Raw genomic sequence first — 13,054 nt, forward strand, 5'->3', positions numbered from 1 at the left:
ATCAGCCTGCCCCAAATGTGGACCCGGCCTCCACCAGCCACATCTGGCAGGGGAACACACCACCAACTGCAGACACTTTTGTCTTTCCACTACAAGCAGGGTTTCTGCTGAGCTTCCTGTGCCAAAACACCTTCTTGGTGGCCAGTGTGTTTAGTTCTCAGTGTTCACAGAGCCTGGCTAGCTGGGGTGTAAATATCATCCTCCCTTTGGAAAGATTCCAAGCCCAGATTTTTCCCAAACAGCTTTACATCCAGTTTAGTGTGCAGGTGAGCTCTGACATCACTGTTATGAAACAGAAAGACTGTATTTCTAAACCTTTCCCTGGGCTAATCCTAGCAGCAGCAGTTAAGCTGAAGTCAAGAAGCTATGTGTGTTTTGGGGTTGTAAAGACAGAAGTTTCAGCACATAAAAGTTGCTGAAAGCATTTTCTGCATTTTCCCACCAGTCCCACTTCAGGAATATGCTCTGGCTACCCCCACCACACTTTTCAAGCCTGGAATTAGCACAGAGCCTGCATCCAAACCCCCCCTGTCTCTTCTCTTTTAATTTGACTATAAAAAGGATTCTCCATTAAGAGTGAAAATCTGATGGCTGTAGATGATGAAACCTTCCTCTTGCCATCTATTTACCAATGCAAAAGGAAGTACTCATACAATCATCCCCCGTCAGGAAATACTGAGTAAGCAGCAAATAGCACAAAACTAAATGCAAAAAAAAAAGCAAAGATAGTACTAACAGCAGATTAACAGGCTACACAGACTCCTCACCATTTCCCTCACTGCTACAATCAAAAAGCTTAGGGCTTAAAAAGACAAAAAAACCCCATTCAGTACAGAATCACTTATCCATATCTACTGTATTTAAGAGCACACGTGCAGAACTGAGGATTTGTAGTAAATGCAAGACAAGTCACAAGGTGCAGTTCAGGTGGCATTAGTAATGGAAGTTTCACAAGAGCATCAATGCAGACAGACGTGATTGGGAAGGACACAGTGCTTCAGAGATCAGGAATCCCCGTTTGTTTAAACAACTTAAGTCATTCATTTTGTTCTCAGTAAGATAGGGAAATGCCACTGTTTCAGTGATTGGGGTTTTTTCCCTTTGGAAGGGAAATTTCATTAGGTTCTTGTGTAGTCTTTAACAAAATTCACAAGTTGAAAGCACAGGTATCGCAGTATTACAATACTCCCTGGCGTCATCACTGAACTTTGGAATTTTAGAGGGATTGCTACAGCCTCCAACAGCTCAAGAAGGCAAAATAGGAGGAGAGGAGGTTGACAGCCATGAAAGACAAGGCAAGTGGCTCAAGCGGTTTGTCTCAGCTTGTAGCAGAAGGGATAACAGGATTGACACCCCACATTGCTGTAAGCCCTGGATAATCTTTCCTCATCATTAGTAGGGTGTTGTGACGGTTGCCATGTATCCAGAGGGGCCCCAGGAACACAAACCTTTGTGGAGCACACTGCTGTGTGGTCAGAGCACAGCTCCTCCTCTTCCAGGCTGGCAACACTTGGGGCCTTCTGGCGTTTCTCTGGTGTTTCTTCTTCCTTCTCCCCATCATTTCTCCTTCTCTTCTTTTCCTGAGTCCAGAAAAAGAACAAGCCAGGAAGTGAGTTGGTCAAATTGCTTATTATGCAACAACAGTGATTTTTCCCGTCTCCCAGGCTTCCTGCTTTACACTAAATAAACACAAAAGCACAGAAACTTTGAGTTAACATTATCTAATTTGGAAACATTCAGGAAGAAGCTCATATGTCATTTGGAAGGGAGGGCAGAAATCAGAAATTCTGACGGTTCAAGATTCCCAAATGGTACGAAAAGGGGTCCTTGCATCAGTTACAAAGATCTCCCACCACAACTGAGATAGGAAAACATTGATTTCTCATTTAGAGGCCAAAAGAGAGAGAGAAGCTGTCTTTAGAATAAAGGATTGGAAAGAGTAACACGCAGTTCAAATGCAAAAATCTTACCAGGCCCAGACAGTCAAAATCCATTTACAACAAATGATATTTGAAGCTTAGCCCCCTAACTTGCACACCATTTGAATTCCAGCTTTGTCTCTCTCTCTCCTCCCTTAACCAGGAATTATCAGAACAGAAAAAAACCTCAGCTGGGAGCAATGCAAGGCTCAGAGATCTATCAAGACAAGGTGCTCCAAAGGTGTGATAAAGGCTGGGGAGAGAAAAACAATCAGTATAATTCAGATTTGAGTTCTCCTGTAAAGCTACTCAGTGCCCCCCAAGCCACAGAGAATTAACACTTTCCTCCTCAATATGGCAGGGACATGGTGAAGCCACCACAAACTCTGGGAGCAAACACACCACCCTCACAGATGGGCAGAGGCTGCCTGCAGTGACCACGAGAAGGCACAGCACACAGGCAAGGGTGGCACCAGCCCCAGGTTACACCATGAAAGCACATTTAATGTTTATGTAGGCTCAACTTCCAGCAGCAATGGTGAGCTAAGACATGGGAGAGCAGCGTCCAGCATCAGCTCTCCCACCCATCCTCTGGAAAGCAGGTCAGCTCCTCCTGATCCCACCTCTTGCTCAGCTTGTTCCCCTTCCTCCTGCTCTTGGGCCTCTTCTTCCTTCTGGCACAGCCTCTCCTCCTCTCTGATAACCATGTTCTCCTCTGGGCTTTCTTGATCTAGCTGGATCTGCTCCAGTTTGACTTCAGCTTCCCTCACACCACTGTCCTCTTCTCCGTATGACTGTCTTGGAGATCTAGAGGTGGGGGGAGAGATCAAAGAAGAAAAATACAGTTATGAGCCTCCAGACACCATGAGGTACCTCAGACCTCTAGAAATCCAATTTTATCACTCCCTGAGCCTACAGCTTGCTGGGTATTCCACACCAGGGCTCATAGCCAGTTCTAGGCACCCAGTTGTAACAGCAGTCACACCTCACTCCCCCACTTCAAATGTCCAAGACCCAGCTCAACTAAGAGCTGTGGCAGAGCTGAAGGTATCTGCACATTACCAGCATCGTGATGGGCAAGACCCGCAGGAAAGCGGATAAGAGCCCTCTGCTCAAACCCCTGGCAGAGAGGGCACTGCTACCATGGTGTGATGCTGGCTCAATTCCCTGCCTGGTCACAGCTAAAATCCCAGGTGAACCAGCACATCGTGCAGTCCTGTGCACAAGCACAAATCTGATGCTGCCCCCACAGTTCCCAGCATCAATTCAACGTGGGGAACCAAACACAGCCCTTCTCTGCCTAAACTCATCCTCTTTGTTAACAGAGTCTCTTGCTGGAGGAGGATCCAACCAACAACACATGAACATGCTTCTCAAGCTGAAGCGAAACTCTAGGGCAAGGCTGCAGAGCCACTCCCCTGGAATCTTTTCATGCACGAAGCACAGTGCTTCACAAGCAACCCTGTATTGACACCAGATCCCAAGCCTTAGTTTTGCCCACTGGAAAAAATTACACTTCTACTCACATCACTTATCTCATAGGCCAGCAAAACAAAGGAGCTCCAAAGCAGATGGGGTCACCCCTTGGCTTAAGGGTTTAAAAAACCACAATGGGTTTGTTGCAAGAGAATTGCTCCAGGTCTCCGAGGCTGCAAGAGGAGACCCAGGAGCATGCTTATGCAATCAGCTTTGCAAAAGCAGAGCAGCCCATGCCTTTGGGCACTGGGAGGACAGAACCCAAGAACTCTCACTGGCTCACAGCCACACACCAAGCTACTATTGCCATCTTACTTTCCCCAGCCAAAAGACAGCTTTCTCCTCCCACCCAGTTCTTAGAAAATTGCGTGGCTTGAGAGAGCAGGGCTAGAGAGCTGGCTAGCAGGCAGCTGCCAAAGGGCAAGGCTGCCTGACTCATTGCTCCTCCCTCAGCAGCCAGCACCAAAACACAAAAACAAGTTCCAACAAGACCTTTCCACCCACCTCTCTGCTGCTGGGAAGGCAGCTCACAGGTCAGCCTCCATCCAGCCCTCCATATTGGCCACACGGGGAAAAACATGATGTATATGCTGGCTCACTTGACTTGTTTCTCATCATCCTCTCACAAGAGCAAACAGGCTCTGAAGGCCCAGAAGGCCAGCAGCTCTCCACCAGGATGCCAGCAGTACCTCCAGCTCAAGTGCAAGCTCATATTAAAAATTAAGGCCAGCAAACACATTGCAGCCTATAGGATGCCTTTCGCAGCACAGCAATTTTGTATGGGACAGAGCTAGGCTGGCACAGCTTCACCTTCTTGCACAGAGCTGACAGCGTTGATCTCCCACCTCAAAGAGGAGAGCCAGAACCACAAAGAAAACATGCCTTAGCACCAAGGCCCTCAGGGGATGCAGGATCTGGTTTAGGTCCATCCAACAGAGAGCAGCTGTCTCCATTCACCCTTTCACAGCCACCATTTAAACCCCAAGCTTTGCTCCATCTTCAGTTAAGGAGAGAGTGGAGTTGGGAAATCCTGACCACAGCACAGGGCATTGCAGGCAGACACACAACCCACCTGTGCTCACACCACACTCCAAGTTTGTCCTTTGGATGAGACAGGTCCCCAAGAGCAAAGCTGCTGAAAGGACTTTATAGGGCACAACTACCTGCTAGGAAGCAAGCCCAGCCTTTGCAAAAAGCCTGCCCCTAGCAAGCCCACAGGCCAAACCCCTTCAGCTCCTTCTCCCAACCAGTCTCTAGCCAAATAGCCTTTCAGCTACAGCTCCTGCTTTTAAAGCACCACCTCTCACTGATGGGCTTCACCTGCCACAAACACCTCCCCTGTTCAGCACCTCCCCCTCCAGCTACAGGATAAAGACAAGCATCACATAAAAACCCAGGGAGAAATACCTGGAGAGGATAACGTTAATTCCAACTAATTCGCTTTTGAAGACCAAGGAGGGAATAGCAGTAGCCTTTCTTTCCAGAAAAGCTCTTTGTAAAGGGGGCTGGAATAAGAGGCAGCAAACTGAAAAGCAGATGATTTCTAATTGCTCCCACAGATGTTATAATCAAGTTATGCTGGCCCTTGGAGATGCTTAGGCAGTGCTTATGGGGTCAGGGCTGCAAAGGTACAGCTTGCAGTGTGGTTTAGCCACAGTGTTTGGGAAAAGTAACAGAACTTTGAGCTCTTTTTATTTATTTAGCAGTAAATATTAATCTTAAGCATTTTTTTCAGTCATAGAATAGTTTGGGTTGGAAAGGACCTTTAAAGGTCATCTAGTCCAATCCCTCTGAAATAAGCAGGGACTTTTTCAATTAGATTAGGTTTCTCAGAGCCCTGTCCAACTTGACCTTGAATGTTTCCAGGGAAGGGACATCCACCACCTCTCTGTGCAAAGAATTCTTCAGGGTAAAGAAGAGGCTACAGCAAAAATTCCCTCCAAAATCAAGCTGCCAAGACAGCTGAGTCACAGAGTTCATGTGCAGGTAGATGGTGTCCAAGGGAAGTGGTTAAGGCAGGAGTTTGGTTTCGTTCAGCAAGGGAGGAGTGACGGGAGATGGGGACTAAACAGCTGGCACACAAGCACCTCTCAGGGCTCTTTGCTGCCTGTTTTTCCCTGCTCAAAGAGGAGTCAGGCACAAGGTGGGCTGGGGCCATAACACCCACTATGCTGACATGAGCCAGGAAGCAGCAGTAACTTAGAACAGCTTTTTAGGCTGGCCTGGATTATGTTAGGGACCATTTCAGCCCCTGCAGCAGCTCAGGTGGCTTAAATCTGCTGTTGTCACTCCTCCAAACCCAGGCATCCTGGCAGGCTGCCACTGCTTGGAGCACAAAGCTCAATCCAAACATCCCCAAAGCTTGGGGCCATCCCTGGGCCATTCCTCCCTGCTAGCCCAAATGGCAGGCAGAGAGCATCTGTCCCACGGGTGCAGGGCCTGCTCTGCCCTGCTGATGCTCCGGCCTCTGGCCTCACTCTTACACGTGCTAGACTTGATCCAGTTTGGTCACCCCTCCTCAGGGACAGTTCCTTTGCTGGGGATGTGGGTACCCCTCCCCTTGGTTCATCTGTGTCCTACCCACCTCTGCTTGCGCTGCTCGAGCTTCTGGGACCAGTCACTGAACCCCTCATCTTCCTCCAGCTCCGAAGTCCCAGATGGCTTGAAGTCATAGCTGAAACACAGCAAGAAGGAAAATTGGCATGAGAGGCATTCAAAAAGGCCTAAACCTGGCCTGAAAGAGCCACAGTCCTTCTCTCCTTCCAGTTATTCCATTTATTCTTCTTTGGGTGAGCTGCACTGTTGAAGACGGCCAAGGCAAAATCATTTCAGTATCTGTGGCTCTGGTCACAAATGTGTGCTCAGGCTAACAGGAAAGCTCCCAGGGAGCAAGGGAGACTAGCTGAATGCTGTTGGAAAACTGGTTGCTTCCCTGTGTCCCTCTGCAAACACAACCCCAGGAGAAGCACAGCCTCATCATCAGCACGTCAGCTGATGTTGTCCATCCCTCTGGCTCCAAGCACACTCCTGTCTTTCCTGCAAACCCTCTGTTCTCCAGACTATTTCTGGTTTTCTTTAGTGGGGGCAAGGGATAACAGGAGGTTCACTCTGTCCCTTTGGAGCAAGGAAATGCAAGGGTGGGTTTGAACTAAGGGGAGTGACATGGATAGGATCAGTCCCAGCAGGAGAAGAGCCAGGGGAAGGAGGAGGCAGTATTTACACAAGAGAGAATGAAGCTTTTCAGGAGATTAATAGCCAGGGCTGACCCTGGCTGCATGAGCAAGCCCAGGTGGCTGTCAGCAGCTCTAAACTAAACCAGGGAATGGCCAGAGAGGGAGAAACATCCTTCTGATTGAGCCTGGCCCAGCAAGCTTAGGCAGCATGGAGCAGGAACCAAAACCCTTCATTTTAGGAGTTGTTCTTGTCGTAAGTACTCAAATTTAGGCAATGCTGATAGTCCTGTGGGGTCAGCAGGGTGGCTGTGCCCATGCCAGCAGGACTGAAGCCTGCAAGCTGGGTTACTGGGGCTGCTGCACACTGCTCTGGGCCTGAGGCTGCTCACTGCACCTCCCAGCAAAGCAGAGACCAGAGACCTCATCTGCTGTTTTAAAGACCTTTCCAAATTATTTCCTAGCCCCCACGTGAAGGGGGGTTTGGAAAAGCTAATGGCCATTATTACTTTCCAGACCTTCTGTTTGCTTTTAGAGCAGATTGCAGAGGTTTTGTCTGCAGAATATCACCGTGTGTATTTCCACAAAAGATTGTGAACGTGTTTTGCAATGCTTTTATAATAAAAAAAAAGTCCTGAATAATTTTGGCTGTATCTTGAAAAAAAAAAAGATATTTTAATGGAAAAAGAATAGGTTTTCATAAATAACCTTTTCTATTTTTCCAGTAAAATGAAGATATTGCTTCTCTCTGACAATAACCCCAAATCCTGCCACCACTTTTCTACAGTGCTCAATAGATTCAAAAATAAGTTGAACACATAAATAGTGGTAAGACTGAGGTCTTTGAGACAAGGATTTGGCAATTCGGAGTGCAGACTAGTTTTTGTGCTAGCCCCAGTGCTGCACAGCATCTGGGCTGCTGAACCATGGACATGGGGAGGCTGCAATAGGATGTGGCGTGGGATCCTGGGGATGTCATCCTATCCCTTCTCCAGATGTTTCCTCTTTGACAGCACATAGCTCAGCATCTCCATAAATGCCTCCTGAGCTATTTCCATTTAGGACCTGCCCCATTAAAGCACAATTTTAACCCCTGGAGCTGTGAACTGCACCAGCTCAGGGGCTGCTTCATGCTTCCCAGTGCCAGGGCAGCATCCTCTGAGGGAGAAGTGGGAGGCCCAGCCAGGATAGATGATTGTCTGCACCGTGATCTGCCTGGGGTTTTGCATCACATCCTCAGGCAGTCTGTCTTTGCATGTATCAGGAAACTCCATTATTTTCGGTGTAGGATGACTCCCAAGTTGAAATTTAACCAGGCACTGAACCCACTGGCAGTGGGGACTCTCTGCCAGAGCCCAGCCTGTCCCAAGCTGTCCCAGTGTAAACTCTCAGGGCAGTAAAGCCCCCAGCCTCCAGCCATGAGAAAGATCAAAGCAGGACTTCTGGGGTTTTCTGCCCAAACAAGAAAGCACATTATTTGCTAGTGTGCGCTACATCCCCCAGCCTAAACCTATTAGAGAACTTCCCCATCTTCCCCAAACCACCCCAAACAACAGCGACACACACTCAGTGGCTGCAGGAGGGGTTTGCTGCAAGTGCAAGTGCTGCAAGTTTGCTGAAAGTGTGTTGCTGAAGGACTTATCCACGGGTATTTCTTACTGGTTCTCCTGTGCCAGAGGCGCGCTCTCTGAGCAGGAGACGGTGCCGTTCAAGCCCTCTTCTGCCTGGGACCGCAGCTGCTTCTCCCGCTCCCGCCGCCGCCGCTCTCTCGCCGCCTCCTCCTCATCTTCCACGCTCCACTGCGCTGTCAGCCTGCCAAGCCAGAGGGAAAACCCATCTTTAATGCCATCAGGCAGTCCTGTGAAAGCTGGTAACAATCCTCTGAGGTGTCCGGGCTCCCCCCCCAGCAAGCAGCAGCCTTCTGTAGAGGAGTGCTCCCACCGTGAGCAGTGATCCTCAAAGCGGCATCCTCACCTCCATCTGCACAGCTCCGCAGTGGGACTGACCAATGGGCAAGGATAAGGTGGGACATAAGGGAGAGGGCTGCAGGAGAGCCTGCAAGTCTCTAGAAGGAAGACGTGGTACATACCCCCTTCCTCCCAGACCAGCCACCTTCCTGTGGGCTGAAGCCCACTGGAAAGCAGCATTCCCTGCAAAAATGGCTTTGTAACCCAGGAAGGGTTTGCAAATGGTCCTGCAATGCTGCAAGATTTCTGAAGGGTTTGTAAAGGGTCTTGCAGTGCTGCAAGGTACCTAACACCCGCTTCTCAAGCTCTGGCCCAAGGAAGGCAGGATCTGTACCCTGGGGGTGAGTTTCCTCGGGCAGTTGAGCTGCTCCTGCTTGACCAGGAGCCAAGGAAACAGTGGCAGAGGGCAGCACCTGTGTCCTGCTCTGCCCTGCCTGGCTTCCTTCCACCCCTGCAGAGACGAAAAACCTGCCCTGGCTTCTCCCAGACATCTCAACTGCTGGATAATCATGCCTCTGTCAGCAGAACAGCCTCTTGCATCCCCAAGGAAGCGATAAGGCGGATGCCGCACTCCTTCTCTGGTGATAACACCAGTCCAGTCACTCCCCACGTGGGATCAGCTCCTGTGGCACTGGTGGCACCAGCTGAGATTGAGGCAGAAGGGGGCACACCATGGGGTGGCCACCACTCACCCAAAGGGCCTGTGATGGCAGCTGGAGCTGGGCAGGTCTGACTCGCGGTACCCAGGGCTGATGCTGGGGCAGACGCCTCCTCACTCCAGTCGACCCTGGCTCAGCCAGGTCCAAAACAGACCTCAAAGGCTGCTTCCCCAGGCCTTTTCAAGCTGATTTACAGAAATGTTTTTCAGGAAAGCACACACAGGGGAGCTGGGGAGTCGATCTCCCACCAGCAGCAGGATCCAGCCCAACCTGCATTTCCCCTCACCAGGCACACCCTGAGAACTGCAGTCCTCTTAGGATGAACCTGCCCAGTGGGAGATACGGTGCAACATAACTCAGATTGGAAAGGAAAATGGGGAAAAAACCCAAACAGAAATGCCTTAGCTGAGACTTATTTCAGCCCATTTTGAGTGAACAAGGGGCAGGTTTCAGCTGGCCCCAGGAGTGCCACTCTGCCAACCTGCTTGGCTTTGCCCACAGTCTAGCCTATGAACCACGTGAGAGGGCCTCACTTCACCATGAGTCTCATCATAAAGCTCTTTTCTTTTGAGGTTCAGGACAGATATGCCCCTCTCCCAGCAATGGGGGGGAAAAAGCCCATTGGGATTAATTGATGAAAAATGTAGCCTTTCTCTTTACACTGTGAACCTTGTTAGCCTTTCCAGGGAAGATTCACTCAGAGCCTATTGTACTCTGCAGTGCCCACAGGACTGTTGAGCTTAGCCCCAGTAGCATCCCTTTGCACAGTGGTCCCACCATCACCCTGTCAGGAAGCTGGGGATGAGCCCAAATCACTGCCCTCCCAAACTCCCACCTGTCCCAAGGCAGCAAAGCCAGGTTGTGAGACCCAAGAGGGAAGGTCACCCATGCCTGCTGTGCCCACAGAGGAGCAGGGAACAAAGCAGACCCCAGGACTAGCCCAAGAGAATGCTCCACTGCTCTGTAGTTATTGCCTGCCTTATTTTGGGTGGGGTCTTCTTGCAAGCACCAAATTCAGCTCTCCCCCTTTTCACCCCCTCATCGCCCCTGGCCACCTTGGTCTCCATGAGGAACAAAGCAGACCCAGACCACAGCCTGGGCTCCCCTCCTCCCTTCCCTACTCATCCCACACTCCTATTTATTATTTTTCCTCAGGTTCCCATAGAAACCCTTGTCTGTGGACCTGGCAGGAAGCCACCATGTTGTTGTTTTTTTTTTTTTTTTTTAATATATAAATGAAGTCATTCATTAAACTCTGCCATGATCTCCCTCCCTTGTGCGACAGCCCCAGATAGTCTCCAATTCAGAAAGGCTCTTAACCCCCTCTCGCCCATATCACCCCAGTTACAAGAATCAAAGTCCACGTTTATGCCAGAACAACTTAGATTTCAATTAAAATCTTTCACCCCCTCCTCCAGTTCCTTGGGAAGCTGCTGCAGAGGCAGTGCTGCACCAACACCCCCAGCTTGGCCAGGGTGCTCTAGTGAGCCTGGAGGGGGGGTCCCCTTCTGAACCACATGAGCTTTCCACACTGTGAGAGCAACACTGGTTGGCAGCCCTCTCCCTTTCCCAGTTGGATGTGACTAACTCTCTCCCCATGACCTCACCGGCTCGCTATTCTGTCCCTGCATCCTCCGAACAGGCTGAGGACAGAGCCGGGGGCGACCGTTTTGGGGAGAAGGATTTTTCTGCAAAAGCAGAGAAATAACTTTCCCAGCTCCTTTTGCCACAGAGCAATCCAGCTTTGTCACAGAGCAATTCCAGCTTCCAGGTCACCCGCTGCTGTGCTGGGACGTGGCTCAAACACTCTGAGCATCCTGGGGGGGCTGCAATGCTGGGAACACCATGCCTCCGCTCAGCAGTAAGGGCTGCAGATAAAGCCCCCACAGATTCAAAAATACCAGCACCCTCCAGCAAACATCTAAACCCAGTTTATTTTCAGATTCTGAGCTCTCTGTCATGCTCAAACAGGCTGGTAGGGGAGCGAGGTTTAATAAGTGATGCACTGGGGTTCAATAATCACACTGACAAGCAGAGAAAAAAGGACGATTACTTTTTGACTGACCTAGCAGCACAAATATTTGTCTTTCGTGAAAAACAAACAAAACAAAATGAAGCAAAAAAACACAAGCAAATGAGAAACCAAGCCTTGCCAAAGTCCTTGTGTTTGGGTCAGCTACAGGGGTTTGTTGGACCCCAGACAAAATGTGCCATTTCAATTTGGACAAGCAGAAGTGTGAGCAGGGGGTCAGCTGTTAAACTGCCTTTCGAAGCAAAAAGGTGGAAAGATTTAATTTCCAAATGGTTCCATTTACTAAAACGGGGCCATGGTCTCCCATTTGCTCTAATTGTTCACAACCACATTCAGTAACTCCACATGCTCAGCCCACAGTGCTATTTCACAACCATCTTTCCCAATTCTAGAAATAATTACCCAGTGCTTCAGGATCAGGCTGATCCCACGTATCTTCACCTCCAGCCAGCATTGTCCCAGGCTGGTCCCAGGCTGGGGATATTTGGGGAAGAAGCAGACTCATAGCTGCCTGTGGGACCAAGAGTTCTCAACTTCATTTCACCCATCACAGGATAGGAAGATGGAAAGCAAGACTCGAAGCTTGAGGAGCTGCAAGATGAGCTATAGCGTGCTATGCTCCTGCATCCAGCCACGTGCCTTTATAAAATCCCTCTACAGAGGGACTTTCATGCAATGTGAAAGGAAATTCACTCCCTTACACAAACTTTAGTGGGACTGGAGAAGGGAAGAGAAAAGGTAGAGAGACCTCAGTGGCTCCAGCAGCCCAGAGCTGTGGCAAGACTTGCTCCAGCAGGAGCTCATCACAGGGCGGGGTCATTTCTCTTACACGGTCCCTACATCTCTACCAACACCTTTTGGAGGTCCTGGTTGAGCCAAAAACACTTTGTGGAAGGGGCTTCTCTCTTCCTGGTGACATTCTGCAGGTGTAAGGATGAGCTGAAAGCACCTTGGTTCAGCTGTGCCCACAGACACTGCCTGCCAAGCATTTGGGATGCTTGGACTTCTGCTCTGACTGGGGCCAGCTGCCTGTTTCAGATCCAGCTCTTGACCTCACCTCCCTCTGGACCCCCAGCCAAGGGAGGGGTTTTATTTCTGTGTGTGCTACAAAACACCTCTTCCTGCAGAACAGCAACACAGGCACCCACACTCTGCGTGCCCTGCTCCACATGGCCACAAACGCCCTCTCCAGACAAGCCAGCATGGCTGGGAAGGTCACGTTTCCTTTGGGCAATTCCTCACTGGCACTTGAGGAGATTTTAATATTCAGGCAAGGGAAATTTCTGGCACCAGATGAGCTGTGTTTAAGGGAAACTCTGCAGACTCGAGGAGTCTTTTGCATGGTTGATGGCTCAAAGGAAGCTTTGCTGGCCCAAACCCAACCTTCAGCACTAAAGCTAATTCCAGAAAGGAAAATCAAATGCCTCCCAGAGGCTTTGGGCTTCACAGACCTGCACCAGAAAAACTAAGGAACCCTCTACCAGCACACTGGACGTTCCTGGCTCCTGAGCTCACCGGGGTATCAGGCCAGGAGTGTGGTGGCTTTGGTTGCTGCCTCTGTTGGGTAGGTTGCCCCTGCAAAGCCAGGATACAAGAGGGAAGAGGCTTTGGCAACAGGATTTAGGAGGAGCCATGTGAAACCCCAGGAGACACATTGCCGCACCACCTGTGAAAAACCCAGCGTCCACCACAGCTGGAAATACCCCCTGGAAGCCATGGGGCTGCATGAATTAGAGAAGAACTGGGAAGGGCAGCCCTGCCTCCACTGGCAGCCATCCCATTGCTGCTCTGTTGAGGTCTAGGGAAAGGGAAATGCCAGAAACCAATGCAA

The 13,054-nt window shown here is 49.9% G+C and overlaps 1 protein-coding gene across 2 annotated transcripts in view; it reads right to left on the reverse strand.

The window, feature by feature from the left end:
- The window catches only part of LSP1 (lymphocyte specific protein 1), a 48,449-nt gene that overhangs the window by 15,168 nt on the left and 20,227 nt on the right, over nt 1-13,054 (reverse strand). For both annotated transcript variants that reach the window (XM_082284168.1, XM_082284169.1), the window contains exons 2-5: nt 8,225-8,377; nt 5,980-6,069; nt 2,543-2,726; nt 1,449-1,580 (exon numbers count right to left, since the gene is read on the reverse strand). In XM_082284168.1, coding sequence (XP_082140294.1) covers nt 1,449-1,580; nt 2,543-2,726; nt 5,980-6,069; nt 8,225-8,377 — 559 coding nt within the window. The remainder of the gene's footprint in view (nt 1-1,448; nt 1,581-2,542; nt 2,727-5,979; nt 6,070-8,224; nt 8,378-13,054) is intronic.

The sequence above is a fragment of the Coloeus monedula genome (assembly GCF_965178545.1).
Source record: "Coloeus monedula genome assembly, chromosome: 6".
NCBI lineage: Eukaryota > Metazoa > Chordata > Aves > Passeriformes > Corvidae > Coloeus > Coloeus monedula.